General features: G+C 45.4%; 1 protein-coding gene across 2 annotated transcripts in view; it reads left to right on the forward strand.

Moving 5' to 3' along the window:
- The window catches only part of fip1l1a (FIP1 like 1a), a 52986-nt gene that overhangs the window by 6514 nt on the left and 21001 nt on the right, over positions 1 to 25471 (forward strand). For both annotated transcript variants that reach the window (XM_084185474.1, XM_084185473.1), the window contains 5 exons: positions 4216 to 4319; positions 6166 to 6268; positions 8410 to 8548; positions 15834 to 15860; positions 16284 to 16332. In XM_084185474.1, the coding sequence (XP_084041600.1) occupies positions 4216 to 4319; positions 6166 to 6268; positions 8410 to 8548; positions 15834 to 15860; positions 16284 to 16332 (422 nt within the window). The remainder of the gene's footprint in view (positions 1 to 4215; positions 4320 to 6165; positions 6269 to 8409; positions 8549 to 15833; positions 15861 to 16283; positions 16333 to 25471) is intronic.

A 25471-nucleotide genomic window follows, 5' to 3' on the forward strand; every position in this document is an offset into this window, starting at 1 on the left:
GCAGAAGTAAAATAAAATAACAGTAGGGAGGCTATATACAGAGGGGTACCGGTGCAGAGTCAATGTGCGGGGGCACCGGCTAGTTGAGGTAGTTGAGGTAATATGTACATGTAGGTAGAGTTAAAGTGACTATGCATAAATAATTAACAGAGTAGCAGCAGCGTAAAAAGATTGGGTGGGGGGGCAGTGCAAATAGTCTGGGTAGCCATGATTAGCTGTTCAGGAGTCTTATGGCTTGGGGGTAGAAGCTGTTGAGAAGCCTTTTGGACCTAGACTTGGCGCTCCGGTACCCCTTGCCGTGCGGTAGCAGAGAGAACAGTCTATGACTAGGGTGGCTGGAGTCTTTGACAATTTTGAGGGCCTTCCTCTGACACCGCCTGGTATAGAGGTCCTGGATGGCAGGAAGCTTGGCTCCAGTGAGGTACTGGGCCGTACGCACTACCCTCTGTAGTGCCTTGCGGTCGGAGGCCGACCAGTTGCCATACCAGGCGGTGATGCAACCAGTCAGGATGCTCTCGATGGTGCAGCTGTAAAACTTTTTGAGGATCTGAGGACCCATGCCAAACCTTTTCAGTCTCCTGAGGGGGAATAGGCTTTGTCGTGCCCTCTTCACGACTGTCTTGGTGTGTTTGGACCATAATAATATGCCACTTAGCAGACGCTTTTATCCAAAGCGACTTAGTCATGCGTGCATACATTTTTGTGTATGGGTGGTCCCGGGGATCGAACCCACTACCCTGGCGTTACAAGCGCCGTGCTCTACCAGCTGAGCTACAGAGGACCACATGATAGTTTGTTGGTGATTTGGACACCAAGGAGCTTGAAGCTCTCAACCTGTTCCACTACAGCCCCGTCGATGAGAATGGGGGCGTGCTCAGTCCTCTTTTTTTTCCTGTAGTCCACAATCATCTCCTTTCTTGGTCACGTTGAGGGAGAGGTTGTTATCCTGGCACCACACGGCCAGGTCTCTGACCTCCTCCCTATAGGCTGTCTCATCGTTGTCGGTGATCAGGCCTACCACTGTTGTGTCGTCGGCAAACTTAATGATGGTGTTGGAGTCGTGCCTGGCCATGCAGTCATGGGTGAACAGGGAGTACAGGAGGGGACTGAGCACACACCCCTGAGGGGCCCCGTGTTGAGGATCAGCGTGGCAGATGTGTTCTTACCTACCCTTACCACCTGGCGGCGGCCTGTCAGGAAGTCCAGGATCCAGTTGCAAAGGGAGGTGTTTAGTCCCAGGATCCTTAGCTTAGTGATGAGCTTTGAGGGCACTATGGTGTTGAACGCTGAGCTGTAGTCAATGAATAGCATTCTCACGTAGGTGTTCCTCTTGTCCAGGTGGGAAAGGGCAGTGTGGAGTGCAATAGAGATTGCATCATCTGTGGATCTGTTGGGGCGGTATGCAAATTAAAGTGGGTCTAGGGTTTCTGGGATAATGGTGTTGATGTGAGCCATGACCAGCCTTTCAAAGCACTTCATGGCTACAGACGTGAGTGCTACGGGTCGGTAGTCATTTAGGCAGGTTATCTTAGTGTCCTTGGGCACGGAGACTATGGTGGTCTGCTTGAAACATGTTGGTATTACAGACTCAGTCAGGGACATGTTGAAAATGTCAGTGAAGACACTTGCCAGTTGGTCAGCACATGCTCGGAGTACACGTCCTGGTAATCCATCTGGTCCTGCGGCCTTGTGAATGTTGACCTGCTTAAAAGTCTTACTCACATCGGCTACGGAGAGCGTGATCACATAGTCATCCCGAACAGCTGGTGCTCTCATGCATGCTTCAGTGTTGCTTGCCTCGAAGCGAGCATAGAAGTGGTTTAGCTCGTCTGGTAGGCTTGTGTCACTGGGCAGCTCGCGGCTGTGCTTCCCTTTGTAGTCTGTAATAGTTTTCAAGCCCTGCCACATCCGACGAGCGTCAGAGCCAGTGTAGTACGATTCAATCTTAGTCCTGTATTGACTCTTTGCCTGTTTGATGGTTCGTCGGAGGGCATAGCGGGATTTCTTATAAGCATCCGGGTTAGAGTCCCGCTCCTTGAAAGCGACAGCTCTACCCTTTAGCTCAGTGAGGATGTTGCCTGTAATCCATGGCTTCTGGTTGGGGTATTTACGTACGGTCACTGTGGGGACGACGTCATCGATGCACTTATTGATGAAGCCAGGGACTGATGTGGTGTACTCCTCAATGCTATCTGAAGAATCCCGGAACATGTTCCAGTCTGTGCTAGCAAAACAGTCCTGTAGCTTAGCATCTGCGTCATCTGACCACTTTTTTATTAACCGAGTCACTGGTGCTTCCTGCTTTAGTTTTTGCTTATAAGCAGGAATCAGGAGGATATAGTTATGGTCAGATTTGCCAAATGGAGGGCGAGGGAGAGCTAATAATAAGTTGCATGGACTCCCTTTGTGTTCAATAATAGTGTCGAACATGATTTTGAAATGACTAACCCATCTCTGTACCCCACACATTCAATTATATGTAAGGTCCCTCAGTCAAGCAGTGAATTTCAAGCACAGATTCAACCACAAAGACCAGGAAGGTTTTCCAATGGTTTGCAATGAAGGGCACCTATTGTTAGATGGGTAAAAAAAAAAGCAGACATTGAATTTTCCTTTGAGCATGGTGCAGTTATTAATTACACTTTGGATGGTGTATCAATACACTCAGTTGCCGGAGAGGAAGGAAACTGCTAAGGGAGGCCAATGGTGATTTTAAAACAGTTACTGAGTTTAATGGCTGTGATAGGAGTCTGAGGATGGATCAACAACATTGTAGTTACTCCACAATACTAACATAAATGACAGAGTGAAAAGAAGGAAGCCTGTAAAGATTATTTTTTTTAAAGGCCAAAACATGCATCCTGTTTGCAAAGTAATACTGCAAAAAAATTGGCAAATTAACTTTTTGTCCTGAATACAAAGCATTATGTTTGGGGCAAATCCAACATGTCACTAAGTATCACTCTTCATATTTTCAAGCATGGTGGTGGCTGCATCATGTTATGGGTATGCTTGTCATCGGCAAGGACTAGGACGTTTTTTGTGGGGGAATGAAAAGAAACAGAATAGAACGAAGCACAGGCAAAATCCTAGAGGAAAACTTGGTTCAGTAGCTTTCCAACAGACACTGGGAGAAAAAATCAACTTTCAGCAGGTCAGTTACCTTAAATACAAGGCCGAATATACACTGGAATTACTTACCAAAACGACATTGAATGTTCCTGAGTAGCCTAGTTACAGTTTTTACTTAAATTGGCTTGAAAATCTATGGCAAGACATGAAAATGGCTGTCTAGCAATGACCAACTTATTTTAAATAATGCGCAAATATTATATAATTCAGGTGTGGTAAGCTCTTAGAGACGTACCTAGAAAGACTCACAGCTGTAATCGCTGCCAAAGGTGATTTTAACATGTATTGACTCAGGGGGTTGAATACTTATCTAATTAAGATATATTAGTGTTTTTCTTTTCTATTAATAAAATAAATAAACTATTTAATCAATTTACCGTATTTTCCGCACTATAAGGCGCACCGGAGTATAAGCCGCAGCAGCTAAATTGAATGATATTGAATGATGTGTACATATATAAGCCGCATTGGACTATAAGCCGCAGGTGTTTTAATGTTTAATTACCATATGTAAGGGTTCGTGCACAGAGGGGATTGTCGGGAAAGAGACAAACTGTCTCGCTCTCGTAATGTCTGTCTATCTTGCTCTCGTTCTGTCTCTCGTTCTGTCTCTCGTACCACTCTCGGTTCCACTTTTACTTTTGCGCGCTATCTGTCTCACTCTTTTCCGGCCTCCAGCTTTTCCTGCTGGAGCCCGCCGCTTAAAGGTGAGGGGCGCGGACCGGTCATAGAGCCCATAGAGTTAAAGTTGGTGGACTGTAACCTGTAAAATCCATAGATTTAGGAGGTCTTCTAGTGGCCGTTAGCTGTAAAAATCCATAGATTAGCCGCACAGTTATATAAGCCGCAGGGTCGAAAAATGGGGAAAAAGGCGCGGCTTATAGTCCGAAAATTACGGTAATCCCAGTTTGTAACACAGCAAAATGTGGAAAAAGTCAAGGGGTGTGAATACTTTCTAAAGGAACTGTAGATACAATATTATAGATTATCACAGTACAAGTGCAAGAATTGTTCCCATTTTAAGAAACATTCTCAGGCTTTGACATTGTTGAGGCTGTGTGAGTGAGTTGCTCTTCCTCTTAGGTCCACCAGGAACGTTCAGCCCATGGAGATAGGGATGGGGCCCTTTCCTGCTTTAGGTCTGACTACTCCTCCCCCAGCAACCACTACAATTCAGGCTCCTCCAGGTAGGTACCCTGGTTTCCCCCCCGCACCCCTTTCTGCCACTGTATGTATCACAGCAGCTGTGGCATGAAGGACCAGACTACACATGTCTGTGGTAACCACTACCAGCCTAGCTGGTCATCACTGCCACACTTCACTGGTCACTGCCACCTGGACACCATCAAGGTGGTCAATGGGTCAAGTTTGTATTGGTCAGTAGTACCTGTGTCTGAGGTAATGTTCTTACCAAACACAGTATTACATTCTGAAATGTTAGAAGTCATGGAAGGTATGTTAAGTCAAGGTAGAGGTGCTGCGAGCGTTGCTTAGTTAAACTGCTTTTTTCCCTCTCTAATGAAGTCCTCATGTGCACCACCTCCCGTCACGTTCCTATTAACGGCCACCTGTGAAGCGTTGTTTAGCGTTGGGGCAGGCCGAGCCCTGCGGGGAGCTGCTTTTTTTACTGTGTGAAGAGTGAGGCCATGCAATTTTACTGCTCAATTACAGCGGCCAATCATTTACGGGCTTTGGCCCGTAGTAGCAGGCGTCAGCAGACTGTTAGTAAACACTCCTCCTCTCCTTTCAGCCCCATGGCCTCATTCTGGTTCCACTCAGGGACCAGGTGCTCTACGCCTCAAGGAAGAGTGATGGACTATTACAAACACACACCCACTCCTCCTCTCTCTCTCTCTCTCTCTCTCTCTCTCACTCACTCTAGCCCTCCTCTCTCACTCTATCTCTCTCTCACACACTCTCTCTCACTCTAGCTCTCTCTCACTCACTCTAGCTCTCTCTCACACACTCTCTCACTCTAGCTCTGGCTCTCTCCCTCTCCCCTCAGCTACCCTCTCGCTCCCTCCAATCCTTGCTCTTGTGAGTTCAGCAGGGCTCATGTCAGGTTGGTCCACACGACAGACGGGGTGACTAAGACGAGCCACTTAATTAAAGGTCCGTCTCTATATAATGCCCCCTCCTCCTCCTCTCTTCCTCAGCAAGGTTCCCCTCAATGGAGGTCATATGATTCTGAGCGTTATTCAGCCAGAGGGAAAGCAGGAAGTCAGAGCATGACAAACACAAATACACACAGCATTGTGCAGCGGATAAAGTGTTAAACGAGGTCTCACACTACACTACAGACCATCTCTCCCAGAAGGGTGAAAGTGGAAACTTGATGCTTGGTTGAAGGAGCACGTATTGTATTCTTTCCACATTCTCTAGATGACTGTGTCCAGCCTGAGGGAGGGTGTTGGTGGGATGAGGTTATTGTAGGCCTTTCTTGTTACATAAAACTGTCATTTTAATTACATGTCTTTTTGGGAAAGTAGGTGAAGTCGTGATGTGTGTGTCAGCTTCCGTGGCTAAGCTGCTTTGTTTTTTATTTATTTGATATTCTGGTGTTTTTAGAGGCCAGAGTGAGGGACAGCGAGAAGGGGCATTAGTGAGCCTGTAGCTCATAGCATCACATCGGGCTGCTGGTTGATGCAGTTTTTATGCTTTCCCCTTGTAATGTTTACTTTAGATGAAGTCCTAGTGACAGAAAGGGGTTAGTGTCCCATCTGTGTTTGGGGAGGGAGGGATGAGGTGGTGTTTTGGCGAAGTGTTGTTAGCAGAGTGTAGTGAGAGGATGACCCAGATAAGGAGGGTCATGCATTAATGGACCTGGGTGATGGGGGGCTGGGTCACAAGCATTATATAAGTCTTCTACATCTGTAGTTTATGGGATTTGAAGGCAAAAGGCCATACCCAGGTCACATCCTGAAATAAACATGACAAAAACAAGATAAATATGCATACTTGTTATACATGCTCCATGCACAGATACCAATTTTATGTGTTTTGTATGTTTACTCTGTGTTCTGCGCTGGTCAGTAGAAAGCCAAGCAGCACCATTGATGTTATTGGGGGACAAACTGGTACCATCAGCCGGGTAGAGGGACGAAGACGTCACAATATAGAAGGAAATAACATCCAGGTAATGTGTGTCTGTTTTTATGTGTTATTCTAAAATACACCCTGGGTGTTTCTCAATATGCATACTACCATGCGCCACACTCTCATGCGCAAGTGCATTCTCCGAGGACATTCTCTTGAGTACGTTCTTGTGAGTACGAATGTGGAGAAAGCATAAAATATTACATTTGAGAAGCACTTGCACTTCTCCCTACTGTATTGCCTCACCCTGCACCTCCCCATTCACATAACCTTCTTCCAGCCAGGACAATGGCAATAGAGATGGAACAAGTTATACACAAAGCAAATGTTTAACTTCATACTTATCACCTAGCTGTATGTGAATCGTAATAATCTAGCTAACCAGATAGTTTAACAGGTAAAAATGACCTAAAACGAATGTTATGCAAGGTAGATGCCTAGCTGTCAATTCTTCATGGGTAGCTAGCTACCAATTCTTCGTGGCTAGCCAGTTAGCCATATTGACTTTCTATGGGCTTTGACAATGGGTATTGTAGGAAGGTAAACATGCCAAAATGAACATGTTATGTATTTATTAACGTATCAAGATCAAATATTGTAGTCAGGCAGCATATTAGGTGAATGGGCAACATTTCATTCCAAAGTCAGTTTATTTTCCCTCACATCAGATCAAATAATGGCCGGGATTGTTTTCAAGAAATGTTGCTTTGTTTTTTACCCGGTTGCGTCATATTTCTGTGCATACACTCTGAAGCTTGCATCGATGCATGCTTCAAAATACCTTTGGGGATGTAGGGGTATGTGGACACCCCTTCAAATTAGTGGATTCGGCTATTTCAGCCACACCCGTTGCTGACAGGTGTATAAATTCGAGCACACGGCCATGCAATCTCCATAGACAAACATTGGCAGTAGAATGGCCTTACTGAAGAGCTCAGTGACTTTCAAATTGGCACCGTCATAGGATGCCCCGATCAACTGTAAGTACTGTTACTGTGAAGTCGAAACATCTAGCAGCAGCAACGGGTCAGCCGCGAAGTGGTAGGCCACACAAGCTCACAGAACGGGACTGCAGAGTGCTGTAGCGCGTAGTGTGTAAAAATCGTCTGTCCTCGGATGCAACACTCACTACCGATTTCCAAACTGCCTATGGAAGCAACGTCAGCACAATAACTGTTCGTCGGGAGCTTCATGAAATGGGTTTCCATGGCCGAGCAGCCGCACACAAGTCTAAGATCACCATGCGCAATGTCAAGCGTTGGCTGGAGTAGTGTAAAGCTCGCCGCCATTGGACTCTGGAGCAGTGGAAACGCGTTCTCTGGAGTGATGAATCACGCTTCACCATCTGGCAGTCCGACGGACAAATCTGGGTTTGTCGGATATTAGGAGAACGCTACCTGCCCGAATGCATAGTGCCAACTGTAAAGTTTGGTGGAGGAGGAATAATGGTTAAGGCGAGGTTTTTCATGGTTCGGGCTAGGCCCCTTAGTTCCAGTGAAAGGAAATCTTAACGCTACAGCCTACAATGACATTCTAGACGATTCTGTGCTTCCAACTTTGTGGCAACAGTTTGGGGAAGGCCCTTTTCTGTTTCAGCATGACAATGCCCCCGTGCACAAAGCGAGGTCCATACAGAAATGGTTTGTCGATCGGTGTGGAAGAACTTGACTGGCCTGCACAGAGCCCTGACCTCAACTCTATCAAACACCTTTGGGATGAATTGGAACGCCAACTGCGGGCCTAATCGCCCAACATCAGTGCCCAACCTCACTAATGTTCTTGTGGCTGAATGGAAGCAAGTCCCCGCAGCAATGTTCCAACATCTAGTGGAAAACCTTCCCAGAAGAGTGGAGGCTGTATTGGCAGCAAAGGGGAGACCAACTCCATATTAATGCCCATGATTTTGTAATGAAATGTTCGACAAGCATGTGTCCACATACTTTCGGTAATGTAGTGTATGTACTAAAAGAATACTCATCCGAGAAGTGTCCTCCGTGCTCCGCTTCGCATACTTTGATTTGGACTCATGCTCCGACCCTCCTGCGCTCCAATTTGCATGTTCACGGTAGTATGCATAGTGAGAAACACCCCCTATCGTTCCTTTTGAATTAAGCTAGTAAATGTACCTACCTAGTCTGAGCTTTGTTTTTGTATGTACATGCATGGGTGCATGCATTGCAGGTGCTTTCCGAGCCCCCCTCTGATGCTGAGCCTACTCCCACTAAGATGCCCCCCTTCTTTCCCCCCAACATCCCCCCGCCTCCTTTCCCGCCTCCACCCCACAACGTCAGCTCCGCCCCTCCACTCATTCCTCCACCACGTAAGTGACCTCAGCCCCCCCACACACACACACACACACTGCTCCCTGTCTGGGTGCCCTCTGTTCAGCAGCACAGTTATGTAATGTAGAGGATAAGGTTAAGGATTGCATAATGACACTGTTTGGAGGTCAGACAGACAGACAGACTGGTGAGGGTCACTCTCGTGACATCACGACATGTTGGCTCCATGGAGTCATGGAAAGATGACGTTCAACTATGACATTTCCCACTGTGATTAATTAGTGTTAGTGGCCACAAAATGTCGCTCTGGCTCTCTTTTTCTATCTCTATTTCTCACCCTCATTCTCACTCGCTATCTTTCTTTCTATCTCTCTCTCTCTCTAGCTCTCTTTCTATCTTTCTATCTCTCTATTTCTCTCTCGTGCTCTCGTGCTTTTTTGCTCTTTTTCTGTCTTTATTTCTCTCTCTCTGTCTCTGTCTCTGTGTGTGTGTGTGTGTTGTTGCATCATTAGTACAGCTGAGGGGGGTTTGGGGGGAACGGATTACAGTATAACCCAGAGAGTTGCAGGTGTAAATCCCATGCTGAGAACCCTTGAAGGACAGGCTTTATTAACCCGCCATGCATCATAGAGCATCCAGCTGTATAAATGACTGATACGTTCACCATGCCAATCTGGAGGAGTGTGTTTGTGAAGCTGCACCATAAGTGAGAATAAATAATACTGCATGTTGAAGGACAGGGTTGAGAGTTGGAGGTGAACGCAGATGGGTTAACATAACATAAATGTGTGGATGTGTGTACGTGTGCGTATGTGTGTGCCCTCTCTGGGTGAGTGTCTTTTCCCCCAGGTGTGTGTAATTCTGTCCAGGTGTGTCAATGCTGTCAGTTTGCCTGACTTCCTCCCCATCTCCTGATGAATATGAGGCAGAGGGCAGGAAGGACCCTCTGGCCTGAGCTCACAGCTGAGCGCAGGCTGCCACCGCTTCATCTTCAAAGATTCCAAAATAGCAGGCCCCCTACTCACCCCTCACACACGCCCAGTTCAATGAGCTCCGTACCGCCTGTTGTTCAATGCGTGCCAAAACTCCTAATACAACCAAAATATCAAACATCCTGGCGACCCTGGCTTTGAAGTGTTTTTTTGTAGTTTTATCTGTGCCACTCCTCCTCCTTCTTTAAGTTACAGGCCCTGCCTCCTTTTGTGATGCAAATGTCTAACGTGATAAAAATAGCTCCTGGAAAAAAGAAAAAGTGCAGAGCCAGCAGATTGTGGCACGAGAAATGTGCTGAACAGACCAACCGTGGGGAAAGGGGGAGAGGGGGCTTTGTTACTCTTGGTGCAGTAGGGTCACATTAGCGGTCTAGTATTATTCCTTGATAGGGACAGGTTTTAGTGCAGGGTTGTGTTGTCTTTGCAGGCCAGTCTGTGTAGTGAAGCACTAAGGGATGTTGTCTGGAGCTTTAGTGTAGCACTGCTTGTACTGATCAGTGTAATTTGGCACATACAGTGTGGGTAGTTTGACACCTGTACTGACACTGTCCCTGTAAAAGCAACATTGTTATCTGTGTCTGTAGAGCAGGTTTGTGGGTCTGTTATAGTCTCAGCTAACAACAAACGTTCCCACAACTTTAGAGAACGTTCCCTGGGTCATTACCTAACGTTTACATAGGAATGTTCCAGTGATGTGCAAGGACTGTTTCCATGAGACCATTCCCTTAATGTTAAACCGAATTTACCCAGTACGTGGTTACCATGTTTTTCTGAATATTCTATATTAATGTTCTAGACACATTTCATGGGACGTTGCAAGAACAATAATGTGTCCAGTGTTCTGAGGTTTAGGACTATTTCATCAACATCACACAGAATACACACAGAACATGGTTGCCATGTTTTCAGAATATAAGATATTAATGTTCTAGACACATTTCATGGGAATCTTGATTAAAAACATTCCTGTGTCCAATGACGTTTAAAACAGTACTTTCTGTCATGGTCCCCTGGTGGTTTTTGTCTAGTTCCCAGCTTGTCTAGTTCCCAGCTTGTCTAGTTCCCAGCTTGTCTAGTTCCCAGCTTGTCTAGTTCCCAGCTTGTCTAGTTCCCAGCTTGTCTAGTTCCCAGCTTGTCTAGTTCCCAGCTTGTCTAGTTCCCAGCTTGTTCCGGGGATGTTCTTAAAGACTTTTTAGGAGGTCACCTGGTGGTCTCACCCTTTGTAACGGACATCCACACACAACCAAACAGTGCTTTTAACATACAATAGGCCTTTTCACACTGCATTGTTTTTATCCCCGGGCTACACTGGCCCTGGGTTAGCGTATCCTGTGTTTACACAAGCATTTGTTAACCCTGGGCTAAGCTATAGCCCTGGGTTAGGATTCACACTTGTATTCCAAAACCCTGGGCTAACGGATAAACACACCATGCGACCAACATCCGTGGTGGTCGGTGCCGTTTTAAGATTAGAGAGGATTTTTTATTTTTTATGAGCATGGCTTTATTTATATTACAGCTTATTGGATGACTGTCATTCATATTCTATTCACCCAGTTCAATGTAACATCAATAAGTTTAGGCTACTACATGATACTCACATTGTCCCTATACCCATCATGAGGTTGCTACAACCTACAAATGAAAGTTTATAACGTAGGTGCACAGGTCGAGAGACAAATTGGAGTAATTAAGGTGACAGACAGCAACACATTCAATACAGCATTGCACACACTTGCCTGCATCTAGCTGATCTAGGGTGTAGTCATTAGTCCAAACAATATTATTATTATTATTTTTGGACACATTTAGGTAGGTCCCTCCCCATTTCGTTCCATTTTGTTTCTGTTTAAGAAAAGTTTTGCAACAGAATCGGCTGAATGAATATACCCCTGATTACCCGCACACACAGTTCACTTTCATAGCAGCCGCATGCACCATCATCACTTTGCTTGTTGTATAATTCCTTTTCCCATCTCTGCGCTCTCCTCATCTTTTCCCTTCGCTTGTGGACTTCAGTGCACAAATAATAATAATAATAATAATAATAATATGCCATTTAGCAGACGCTTTTATCCAAAGCGACTTACAGTCATGCGTGCATACATTTTTTTTTTTTTTTTTTGTGTGTATGGGTGGTCCCGGGGATCGAACCCACTACCTTGGCGTTACAAGCGCCGTGCTCTACCAGCTGAGCTACAGAGGACCACACAACACAACAGCTGTCTGTGACCTGGTGAAAAAACTATCCAAGACAAACCTTCATACCATAACCGCTAACCGCTACACAGCCTACATCAGCCTGTCATCATAACGTTATAGTCAACAAACTTTAACGCATTAGTAAACCCACAATCAAATCAATGTGTACAGTTGATTGGATTGCTGTACAGTGTACAGCAAGCAGACGTGGTGGCGTAGCGCCAAGATCGCAATGCCGTGAACCAAGAGGTTGTGTGTTCAAATCCTAGGGAAGGACATGTTGAATAATAATGACTGTATAAATGAACATGCACAATGTAATCATGTGTGTCAAATATGTATGTTGAAAATGTTGTATATTGAAAGCACTGTTTGTGTGTGTGTTCCTAACTTTGCCAACAGACAAAGAGCTCTGAATGGGTCAGGGCCTTGATGGGCTTGGCAACAGTAACAACGGGGTGATGTGTACGTTTCTTTGGGACCATCAGGCGATGTCCTAAAAACGTCTTTAGGGACGTCCCCGGAACAAGCAGGCCAATAACCTCCACAGGACCATGACAGAATGTTTTAAACGTTCTTGGACAAAGGAATGTTTTTGCAATGTCCCGTGAAAGTGTCTAGAACATGTAATATATTATATTCGGAGAACATTGCAACCATGTTCTGTGCATGTTCGGTGTGACTTTGATGGAATATTCTCCTAACCCTCAGAAAACTGGACACAGGAATGTTCTTACAACATCACATGAAACGTGTGTAGAACATTAATATTGTTTATTCTGAGAACATGGTAACCACCTTCTAGGTAAGTTCTGTTTGGCATTAAGGAAATAACTCTTAATGCCAAAACATACTAAATAGGTTCTCGGGAGATTTTTGCTAACATACATAGAATGTTCCCCTTAACTAACGGAAAACATCAGGGGACCATTATAGGTAACATTACAAAAATGTTCTCTCTCCCTAGAATTGCTAGCTGGGGTGGTATCTTCAGCCTATATCTACACTGCTGCAGTAGTCGGAACATAATAGTTTTTGGATCAGTGATTGGCTAATTATGCTAGGGCAGAGGTCAATGTGACTCACAAGATCAATAATAGTAGAAGAAACATTGACAAGGTGGTTCTGCCAGTCCAAAGTAGTGTATTTAGCTATACATTGTGAATGCAGGCAGCCCAAAGAGTGGGGCAGCAGTAGGCTGCGGTCTGTGGAGCATATCGGTTTAATCTAAAAGCCTCCTGCATAATGACTCTGAAACGTTAGCATGAGAGAGAGAAACGCAAGCACAATCACCAGCAATTAGCCCTCAGCCATTATCTTTCTCGTACGGTGCCAAGCGTGGAGCTAAAGCCCTAATCAAACGCTCGCTTTGAGATCACGACAGGTAGAAACAATTACACACGCAAACATAGATGGCATGTGTGAGTGTTTACTGTGTGAGCGAGCACAATGCATTGGTCCATGGAAATATGCTCAATCACATTGAGCAACAGCTTTTGGAATTTAAATGGGTCAGTTAACTGATTAAAATGTGCACTATTAAGACAAGGGTGTGATTTTGGAGTCCAATGTATAAATCTAGTGCTCATTTTGCAAAGCACCATGCCATTGGCGGAGGAATGGAGGAGAGGAGCCAGACTAGAGTTGTTTAATCAGTTTTACATTACATACAGTATTCATTTATCATCCGTCCCCCCATTACTGCTGCATATGCATGAAACTGAAAAACAGATTTGAACAACTTGTTTTTAGGGCATTTTGCTGTATTCTGTGTATTATGGATGTATTATGGATGTATGCATGTGAAGCTTTTAGTTGAGTGCTCTGTTGCAGTGCAGTATTTCTTTGTGCGTGTAAGTGTTTTTGTGTGGTTGAGTTTCCTCCATGCTAGGTCCTAGTGAAACCCATCACAGGGTTGTTCTGTCAATAAAGGCAGTGCCTGAAGCTAGACCAGCAGCAGGAGAGGCAGACAGCACCATGGCCAGAGATGTGTTTTCAGTTCCCTCTGTCCTCTGCTCCTGCATCAAGGAAGGACTATTTTCTCTGGGAGGATGTTCATCTGCGATCTTACTAGCTGTGTGTCTCCCCTTGGTTACCAGGTGTCTGAGGTATCAAAGGCTTTGGTTCTCCATAGTGAGCAGTTCAGGCCCTGTTTCCACAGTGAGACTGGGAAGTGAGAGGGAAGGAAGAAGCTTCTACATTTCACTCTCAACGCAGGGGAGCTACTGCATGCTCTTTTAATACCAACTTTTTTTTCTTTTTCTTTTTTTTCTTTGTTTCAGCCCTTTCTGCTTTTTTTTTCTGTTGATGAAAACTACTCTGAAACTTACTCACATCAGGGGTCTTCGTGAAAAAACAGAAAGGCATGGCGCACAGATGTGTTTGTGCTTCTTCAAAGGAGTGTGTGTGTGTGTGTGTGTGTGTTTTTAAAGGGCAGTTTGTGTGTCACTCCCAGACATGAAAGCTTCTAGCATAAAATAGTGGGTTCATTAGAAGTGCACTCAGGCATTTGACTGGGGCTGGTTTTATGAATGTTAGAGGGATGTTTGATTCTGTTGTGACATTCTGGCACAATCTCCTAAATACGATAAACAGAAATCTCCTAAATACGATAAAGCCTAATAAAAGATAATGTGGTGATTGTGGCAGATTATTTGAGTGTCTGCTTGCATGCATGCTTGTGTGCATGTGTGCACACAGATCATGAGGCCCATTATTGGCTCATGATGAGTAGTACAGTTGTTAGCCTCAAGCAGTGATACACAACATAACCAAAAGTATGTGGACACCTGCTTGTCGAACATCTCATTCCAAAATCATGGGCATTAATATGGAGTTGGTCCGCCCTTTGCTGCTATAACAGCCTCCACTGTTCTGGGAATGCGTTCCACTAGATGTTGGAACATTGCTGCAGGGACTTGCTTCCATTCAGCCACAAGCATTAGTGAGGTCGGGCACTGATGTTGGGCGATTAGGCCTGGCTCGCAGTTGGCGTTCCAATTCATCCCAAAGGTGTTTGATGGGGTTGAGGTCAGGGCTCTGTGCAGGCCAGTCAAGTTCTTCCACACCGATCTCGACAAACCATTTCTGTATGGACCTTGCTTTGTGGACAGGTGTATTGTCGTGCTGAAACAGGAAAGGGCCTTAAGAACTAAGGGGCCTAGCCCGATACCATAAAAAAACAGCCAAAGACCATTATTCCTCCTCCACCAAACTTTACAGTTGGCACAATGCATTCGGGCAGGTAGGGTTCTCCTGGCATCCCCCAAACCCAGATCAGTCGGTCGGACTGCCAGATTGTGAAGTGCGATTCATCATTCCAGAGAACGCTTTCTACTGCTCCAGAGTCCAATGGCGGCAAGCTTTACACCACTCCAGCCAACACTTGGCATTGTGCATGGTGAATTTAGGCTTGTGTGTGGCTGCTCGGCAATGTGAACCCATTTCATGAAGCTCCCGACGAACAGTTCTTGTGCTAATGTTGCTTCCAGAGGCAGTTTGGTACTCAGTAGTGAGTTTTGCAACGGAGGACAGATTATTTTTACACGCTAGGCACTTCAGCACTTGGCGGTCCCGTTCTGTGAGCTTGTGTGGCCTACCACTTCGTGGATGAGCTGTTGTTGCTGCTAGATGTTTCGACTTCACAATAACAGCACTTACAGTTGACCGGGGCAGCTTTAGCAGGGCAGAAACTTGACTTGTTGGAAAGGTGGCATCTTATGACGGTGCCACGTTGAAAGTCACTGAGGTCCTCAGTAACGCCATTCTACTACCAATGTTTGTTTATGGAGATTGCATGGCAGTGTGTTTGATTTTATACAACTGTCAGCAACGGGTGTGGCTGAAATAGCCAAATCCACTAATTTCAATAGGTGTCCACATACTTTTGTATACATAGTGTATATCCAATGACCTCAGATAAAAAGCCATCGGAGGTCATTAACTACTGTGCTTTTTTGGTGTTATAAAATATTAAATTTTCTGAGGTGTGAGGAAGTGTTTTCATTTGTATATTTCTTTCTAAACCTGCTGGCATGGTGTCTGACTGTTCTGTTGAAGAGTGGAGCGATAACGTTGTTTTACCTGATATTATTATAACTGTGTCTGTGCGTGTTGATGTGCCTTCCAGGGATCCCCATCAATGTTCCTCCACCTGGTAAGCATTTCTACTGTGATGGAAACAGGATATTGTGTGTCACAGATGTTGGCTCTAGTCTACACTGGATGTTGTGCGTGGCAGATGTTGGTGTGGTTGGTGTTGTTGTTTATGCTGGATTGCAGGACTAGTGTCACTGCTGAATGATTGCTTAACCCTGACACAGACTGAATGTTTGGTGAAAACAAAACTAGTTATCAATAATACTTTTTAAGTTACCATCATGAGAAGAGGGAAATTGAAAATGTTTAATGCCTATGAGAAATGAAGTTGATGCAATATTCAACAATACTGTCATGATTCTGGTCCAATGCGGTGAGCAACGATTGCCTATCCGGGGTCTGGAAGAAACATTTTCTGTTATCTGTTTATGCCCAGTAATCACAACTTGATGACTGACAGACAATGTCCTCTTTCCTGCAGGCTACCCTCCTGGCGCACCCCCTCCTTCTCTTATCCCTACCTTAGAAAGGTGAGTCTGTTCTGTCTTGTGTGTGTGTGTGTGTGTGTGTGTGTGTGTGTGTCTACAGAATGACGGAGCTCTGATTGTCTGTACAGGCTGCACTACAAGGGGAGTAGGTTCAGGAGAGACAGAAGGAGAAAGGACGGAGACAATGACATAGATAGGGATAGAGAGAGAGAAGAGAGAGAACACAGCTACTGCCCAACCAGAGAGACTGGAGCTAGGAGAATACACAGGCAAGAGATAGTAAAAAGGATAGAATAGAAAGATACTGCGAGATTCTGGCAGTTAAGCCTTTGTTCTAATTACCTAGAGTCAGATAAACGCGTGGATACCATTTTGAGACATAAAAATGGTATCCACGCGTTTATCTGACTGGGTAATTAGAACAAAGGCTTAAATGCCAGAATCTTGCAGTATTCCTTCAAGGGAAGGAGATTCATGTATTTAGAGAGATTATTGTAGATATATATTGACGGTACATTGATGACAGCTACCATTGCTTGATTGACAGGGATAAACGCTCAGTTGAAGTAAAGAGTTTAGAACGGTGGAGGCTCCTCAGCAGGTTTCATAAAAATAAAAATAGTGAAACATAAAGTTGTCCTTTTTAGATAAAACTATACTAAATATATTCACGCCACCAAATAATTGATTTAAACAAACTGTTTTGCAATGAAGGTCTATAGTAGCCTCAACAGCATTCTGTAGGGTAGCACCATGGTGTAGCTGGAGGACAGCTAGTTTCCGTCCTCCTCTGAGTACATTGACTTCAATATAAAACCTAAGAGGCTCGTGGTTCTCACCCCCTTCCATAGACTTACACAGTAATTATGACAACTTCCGGAGGACGTCCTCCAACCTATCAGAGGTCTTGCAGCATGAACTGACATGTTGTCCACCCAATCAAAGGATCAGAGAATGAATCTAGAACTGAAAGCATAAGCTACAGCTAGCTAGCACTGCAGTGTATAAAATGTGTCGACTACTGTAGTTGACTCAAAGAGAAAGACGATAGTTGAACAGTTTTGAACAAATTAATTTCTTCAAAAATGAAGGAGAAGTGAGAGCGAGAGAGAGAGAGAGCTAGCTATATTTCGTATTTTTTTCACTTTCACTTACTTAGCAAGTGAATGCAGCTAGCTAGTTTAGCCTACTCAAACACCTGGCTCAAATGAAGAGGGATGCTATGTTACCTAGCTGGCTCTGGCTATCCAACACTGGAACTCTTCCAAGTCAAGGTAAGCTTTTATGTGGACACCTGCTCGTCAAACATCTCTTTCCAAAATCATGGCCATTAAAATGGAGTTGGTGTCCCCTTTGCTGCCAATACAGCCTCCACTCTTCTGGGAAGGCTTTCCACTAGATGTTAGAACATTGCTGCGGGGACTTGCTTCCATTCAGCCACAACAGCTTTAGTGAGGTTGGGCACTGATGTTGGGCGATTAGGACTGGCTCGCAGTCGGTGTTCCAATTCATCCCAAAGGTGTTCGATGGGGTTGAGGTCAGGGCTCTGTGCAGGCCAGTCAAGTTCTTCCACACCGATCTCGACAAACCATTTCTGTATGGACCTCGCTTTGTGCACAGGGGCATTGTCATGCTGAAACATGAAAGGGCTTTCTCCAAACTGTTGCCACAAAGTTGGAAGCACAGAATCGTCTAGAATGTAATTGTATGCTGTAGCGTTAAGATTTCCCTTCACTGGAACTCGGTAGTGGAACTCGGTAGTGAGTGTTGCAACTGAAGACAAATTATTTTTAAGCGCTACACGCTTTTGTATATACAGTACAGTAGTGGTCAAACGTTTTGAGAATGACACAAGTATTGGTCTTCACAAAGTTTGCTGCTTCAGTGTTTTTAGATATTTTTGTCAGATGTTACTATTTTATACTGAAGTATAAATACAAGTATTCCATAAGTGTCAAAGGCTTTTATTGACAATTACATTAAGTTTATGCAAAGAGTCAATATTTGCAATCCGCCATGGCATGCTGTCTATTAACTTTTGGGCCACATCCTGACTTATGGCGGCCCATTCCTGCATAATCAATGCTTGGAGTTTGTCAGAATTTTGGGGTTTTTGTTTGTCCACCCGCCTCTTGAGGATTGACCACAAGTTCTCAATGGAATTAAGGTCTGGGGAGTTACCTGGCCATGGACCCAAAATGTCAGTTTTGTTCCCCGAGCCACTTAGTTATCACTTTTGCCTTATGGCAAGGTGCTCCATCATGCTGGAAAAGGCATTGTTCGTCACCAAACTGTTCTTGGATGGTTGGGAGAAGTTGCTCTCTGAGGATGTGTTGGTACCATTCTTTATTCATAGCTGTCTTCTTAGGCAAAATTGTGAGTGAGCCCACTCCCTTGGCTGAGAAGCAACCCCACACATGAATGGTCTCAGGATGCTTTACTGTTGGCATGACACAGGACTGATGGTAGCGCTCACCTTGTCTTCTCCGGACAAGCTTTTTTCCGGATGCCCCAAACAATCGGAAAGGGGATTCATCAGAGAAAATGACTTTACCCCAGTCCTCAGCAGTCCAATCCCTGTACCTTTTGCAGAATATCAGTCTGTCCCTGATGTTTTTCCTGGAGAGAAGTGGCTTCCTCGCTGCCCTTCTTGACACCAGGCCATCCTCCAAAAGTCTTTGCCTCACTGTTCGTGCAGATGCACTCACACCTGCCTGCTGCCATTCCTGAGCAAGCTCTGCACTGGTGGTGTGCCGATCCCGCAGCTGAATCAACTTTAGGAGACGGTTCTGGCGTTTGCTGGACTTTCTTGGGCGCCCTGAAGCCTTCTTCACAACAATTGAACCTCTCTCCTTGAAGTTCTTGATGATCCGATAAATGGTTGATTTAGGTGCAATCTTACTAGCAGTGATATCCTTGCCTGTGAAGCCCTTTTTGTGCAAAGCAATGATGACGGCCCGTGTTTCCTTGCAGGTAACCATGGTTAACAGAGGAAAAACAATGATTTCAAGCACCACCCTCCTTTTAAAGCTTCCGGTCTGTTATTCAATCAGCATGACAGTGATCTCCAGCCTTGTCCTCGTCAACACTCTCACCTGTGTTAACGAGAGAATCACTGACATGATGGCAGCTGGTCCTTTTGTGGCAGGGCTGAAATGCAGTGGAAATGTTTTTTGCGGATTAAGTTCATTTTCATGGCGAAGAGGGACTTTGCAATTAATTGCAATTCATCTGATCACTCTTCATAACATTCTGGAGTATATGCAAATTGCCATCATAAAAACTGAGGCAGCAGACTTTGTGAAAATTAATATTTGTGTCATTCTCAAAACTTTTGACCATGACTGTATAGTGTACCTGAATTTGTCCAATAGAAACTCTTGTTTGCAACTGTTGGACTAATGATTGATTACACCCTAGATCAGGTAGATGCCTGCAAGATTGAGCAAAGCGGTATTGAATGTGTCAATGTCTGTCTCCTTGATTACTCAAATTTCTCTCAACCTGTGCACCTACGTTGTAAGCTTTCATTCATAGGCTAGGTTGTAGCAACCTCATGATGGGTATAGGGACAATGTGAGTATCATGTAGTAGCCTAAACCTATCCATGTTACATTGAGCTGGGTGAATGGAATAATGAATGACCGTCATCCAATAATCTGTGATAGAAGTAAGGCCATGTTCATAATTTTTTTAATAATCCTCCCTCATCTTAAACAGCACCAACCACCACTGGTTTAGAGGTAGGTGTTGCCTGCAGTCTTCGTGATGTGTCCAGCCTGTGTACAGACATAGGGAACATTTGGACCTTTTTTCAGATTTGCTGTCGCCAGGCACTGTTCACTGTGCTCCATCCCTGACCTTGTAGTTGAACGAGTGGCCAAATAAGGCAGTTAAACCAGGAGAGTAGTCTCCTGTTTGTGACTTGAGTCTCCTGTTTATCAGTTACTATCCAACGCATCCCTCCCTCATTCTCTTGCTCCCACTCTCCTTAACAAAACAGACCCAAGTCACAACCTTTCTGCATACTCCCACAACTCAGCTTGAAATGTATATCACTTAGATCACCACAGGGCCACATTCTGCTGCAGGCTCAGGCTGTCTCTGGATGTTCTTACATAGCCTAATTGCATCATTGCCTTTTATTCTGTTGATTTATTTATTTATATATACCCGTGTGGATTTTGAGTTATTTCAATTTCTTCTTACCTCCCTTTTCTTTGTCTGTCTATCCTGCTTCCTGTCTGCCTGTTTTTCTGTCTTTCTCTTCTTCTAAATAAAATGTTCCCCGCATTTGCTTTATCTATCTGTGTCTGAATTCAATCACCACTCAACAGTCTCCAGTCTAATGGTCTAAACTCACCAAAGGCAAGCGTGCGAGGCGTGTGTGTGATTTGTTTTAGAATGCATTGTTTTGAATTATAATAACATTTACGTCATTTAGCAGACGCTCTTATCCAGAGCGACTTACACATTGGTGCATTCACCTTATGATAGCCAGTGGGACAACCACTTTACAATATGTTTTTTTTTTTAATGTCTCTTTGGGGTGGGGTAAGGGGGGGTAGAAGGATACTTTATCCTATCCCAGGTATTCCTTAAAGAGGTGGGGTTTCAAGTGTCTCCGGAAGGTGGTGAGTGACTCCGCTGTCCTGGCATCTTGAGGGAGCTTGTTCCACCAGAGCAGCGAACAGTTTTGACTGGGCTGAGCGGGAACTGTGCTTTCGCAGGGGTAGGGGCTCCAGCAGGCCAGAGGTGGATGAATGCAATGCCCTCGTTTGGGTGTAGGGACTTATCAGAGCCTGAAGGTACGGAAGTGCCGTTCCCCTCACAGTTCCGAAGGCAAGCACCATGGTCTTGTAGCAGATGCAAGCTTCAACTGGAAGCCAGTGGAGTGTGCGGAGGAGCGGGGTGACGTGAGAGAACTTGGGAAGGTTGAACACCAGACGGGCTGCGGCGTTCTGGATGAGTTGTAGGGGTTTAATGGCACAGGCAGGGAGCCCAGCCAACAGCGAGTTGCAGTAATCCAGACGGGAGATGACAAGTGCCTGGATTAGGACCTGTGCCGCTTCCTGTGTAAGGCAGGGTCGAACTCTGCGAATGTTGTAGAGCATGAACCTACAGGATCGGGTCACCGCCTTGTTGTTAGCGGAGAACGACAGGGTGTTGTCCAGGGTCACGCCAAGGCTCTTTGCACTCTGGGAGGAGGACACAACAGAGTTGTCAACCGTGATGGCGAGATCATGGAACGGGCAGTCCTTCCCCGGGAGGAAGAGCAGCTCCGTCTTGCCGAAGTTCAGCTTGAGGTGGTGATCCGTCATCCACACTGATATGTCTGCCAGACATGCAGAGATGCGATTCGCCACCTGGTTATCAGAAGGGGGAAAGGAGAAGATTAATTGTGTGTCATCTGCGTAGCAATGATAGGAGAGACCATGTGAGGATATGACAGAGCCAAGTGACTTGGTGTATAGCGAGAATAGGAGAGGGCCTAGAACTGAGCCCTGGGGGACACCAGTGGTGAGAGCACGTGGTGCGGAGACAGATTCTCGCCACGCCACCTGGTAGGAGCGACCTGTCAGGTAGGACGCAATCCAAGAGTGAGCCGCGCCGGAGATGCCCAACTCAGAGAGGGTGGAGAGGAGGATCTGATGGTTCACAGTATCAAAGGCAGCAGATAGGTCTAGAAGGACGAGAGCAGAGGAGAGAGAGTTAGCTTTAGCAGTGCGGAGAGCCTCCGTGACACAGAGAAGAGCAGTCTCAGTTGAATGACCAGTCTTGAAACCTGACTGGTTTGGATCAAGAAGGTCATTCTGAGCGAGATAGCAAGAGAGTTGGCTAAAGACGGCACGCTCAAGAGTTTTGGAGAGAAAAGAAAGAAGGGATACTGGTCTGTAGTTGTTGACATCGGAGGGATCGAGTGTAGGTTTTTTGAGAAGGGGTGCAACTCTCGCTCTCTTGAAGACGGAAGGGACGTAGCCAGCAGTCAAGGATGGGTTGATGAGCGAGGTGAGGTAAGGGAGAAGGTCTCTGGAAATGGTCTGGAGAGGAGAGGAGGGGATAGGGTCAAGCGGGCAGGTTGTTGGGCGGCCGGTCGTCACAAGTCGCAAGATTTCATCTGGAGAGAGAGGGGAGAAAGAAGTCAAAGCATAGGGTAGGGCAGTGTGAGCAGGACCAGCGGTGTCATTTGACTTAACAAACGAGGATCGGATGTCGTCAACCTTCTTTTCAAAATGGTTGACGAAGTCATCCACAGAGATGGAGGAGGGAGGGGGGGGGGGATTCAGCAGGGAGGAGAAGGTGGCAGAGAGCGAAGGTTGCGACGGCGCATTACCATCTGAGTAGGGGCAGAGTGAGTAGTGTTGGAGGAGAGCGAGAGAGAAAAGGATACAAAGTAGTGGTCGGAGACTTGGAGGGGAGTTGCAGTGAGATTAGTAGAAGAACAGCATCTATTAAAGATGAGGTCAAGCGTATTGCCTGCCTTGTGAGTAGGGGGCGACGGTGAGAGGGTGAGGTCAAAAGAGGAGAGGAGTGGAAAGGAGGCAGAGAGAAATGAGTCAAAGGTAGACGTAGGGAGGTTAAAGTCACCCAGAACTGTGAGGGGTGAGCCATCCTCAGGAAAGGAACTTATCAAGGCGTCAAGCTCATTGATGAACTCTCCAAGGGAACCTGGAGGGCGATAAATGATAAGGATGTTAAGCTTGAATGGGCTAGTGACTGTGACAGCATGGAATTCAAATGAGGAGATAGACAGATGGGTCAGGGGAGAAAGAGAGAATGTCCACTTGGGAGAGATGAGGATTCCTGTGCCACCACCCCGCTGACCAGATGCTTTCGGGGTATGTGAGAACACATGGTCAGATGAGGAGAGAGCAGTAGGAGTAGCAGTGTTTTCTGTGGTAATCCATGTCTCCGACAGCGCCAAGAAGTCGAGGGACTGGAGGGTAGCATAGGCTGAGATGAACTCTGCCTTGTTGGCCGCAGAACGGCAGTTCCAGAGGCTGCCGGAGACCTGGAACTCCACGTGGGTCGTGCGTGCAGGGACCAACAGGTTAGAGTGGCAGCAGCAGCCACGCGGTGTGAGGCGTTTGTAAAGCCTGTGCGGAAAGGAGAGAACAGGGATAGACAGACGCATAGTTGACAAGCTGCAGAAAATGGCTACAATAATGCAAAGGAGATCAGAATGAAATTAACTAAACATCTGGGAAAGCGAGAGAGCGGGGCCTCCCTCACTTACGTTTCACTGAAACACTCAAATATAACTCTCCCAACTTCCACTTTAGAAATTATAATTGTTGTAAACTACAGTGGTTCAATGTTTCTAGGAATAGACTAACTTAGTTTATTCAGCTAGCTAACTTGGTACAGTATTCTTCCGTGAAAAACCGTCCAGGGCACCGAATCCTATGACGCCATAGCCAAGTAGCATGCCAGCCTCCAATAACACGGTTTAGCACCAATACTCAGTTACAACAAACCACCAGTGTGTTAACACGCCAAGCAGATCATTCGTGTCCGTGTCTAACGTTGTGTAAAGTTTTGGGTTAGTTTTGACAGTTTGAGTGAGTCCGTCGTCAACTTATTCAGCCAGTTAGTTAGCTAGAATAGTTAGCATACTAGCTTGCCATTGCTCTCTGCCAACGAAAAACCCCTCCTTCCACGGCACGAACACACAGAGAGAGCCAAGCTAACGTTAACTAGTCACCCATGTCCCGAATTCCCTTGAACGACTCTGGTTACCAGTATGTAAAAGCAAAACACAAATGTAGGTTATAGCTTACACTTAGTAGATACTGTTAGCCAGTTAAGTGCAAAGCTAGCCACTGAATCGATTCAGCCAGTTCGTGTCTGTTCGCTAGGTCGTTCCAGCTATTGTTTAGTTAGCTATCCAGGTAGCAACAAGCTATCTACATTTCAAGTACATTAGCTACTAACTATCTAACGTTAACGTTTCAAATAATGATGTTAGAAAAACAGCTGAATGGTAGGCAGCTAGCTGGCATAATTACAGGTACTCTTAAGCGTGAAATAACATTGGAAACAATAATCCAGAGTTGCTAATAGTTACCAGTAGCTACCCGCTAGCTAGTCCAGGTAGTGGGTTAGCTAGCCTCGTGCTTCACCGGGCTCAGTCGAATACAATACTTACCTACAATAATGACCTACAATAACCAACGATAACTACCTAGATAAACTACCTACAATACCTAAATACAATCTAAATACATGGTTTAAGCTTTACTCGACAACATATAAGCACCATATAAGCCAAGCTTACCTCCCGCCAGAGAGAGACACAACCTCAACCGACGACAAAAAAAAAACCAACCAAAGCCGGCGGGTGGGTTGTCTGCTTTGACGCCTCGCTCAATTAGAATGCGTCTCTATTTTTGCTTTTTATCCCTAGAGCTGTAGTCACACAAACAAATATTTTCTCATTATTCACTTATTTTCGAGCCTACAGTGAGGGAAAAAGGTGTTTGATCCCCTGCTGATTTTGTACGTTTGCCCACTGACAAAGACATGATCAGTCTATAATTTTTATGGTAGGTTTATTTGAACAGTGAGAGACAGAATAACAAAAAAAATCTAGAAAAACGCATGTCAAATTTTTAAAAAATTGATTTGCATTTTAATGAGGGAAATAAGTATTTGACCCCTCTGCAAAACATGACTTAGTACTTGGTGGCAAAACCCTTGTTGGCAATCAGAGGTCAGACGTTTCTTGTAGTTGGCCACCAGGTTTGCACACATCTCAGGAGGGATTTTGTCCCACTCCTCTTTGCAGATCTTCTCCAAGTCATTAAGGTTTCGAGGCTGACGTTTGGCAACTCGAACCTTCAGCTCCCTCCACAGATTTTCTATGGGATTAAAGTCTGGAGACTGGCTAGGCCACTCCAGGACCTTAATGTGCTTCTTCTTGAGCCACTCCTTTGTTGCCTTGGCCATGTGTTTTGGGTCATTGTCATGCTGGAATACCCATCCACGACCCATTTTCAATGCCCTGGCTGAGGGAAGGAGGTTCTCACCCGAGATTTGACAGTACATGGCCCCGTCCATCGTCCCTTTGATGCGGTGAAGTTGTCCTGTCCCCTTAGCAGAAAAACACCCCCAAAGCATAATGTTTCCACCTCCATGTTTGACGGTGGGGATGGTGTTCTTGGGGTCATAGGCAGCATTC

Source organism: Coregonus lavaretus (genome assembly GCF_964263955.1).
Source record: "Coregonus lavaretus genome assembly, chromosome: 21".
Classification (NCBI taxonomy): domain Eukaryota; kingdom Metazoa; phylum Chordata; class Actinopteri; order Salmoniformes; family Salmonidae; genus Coregonus; species Coregonus lavaretus.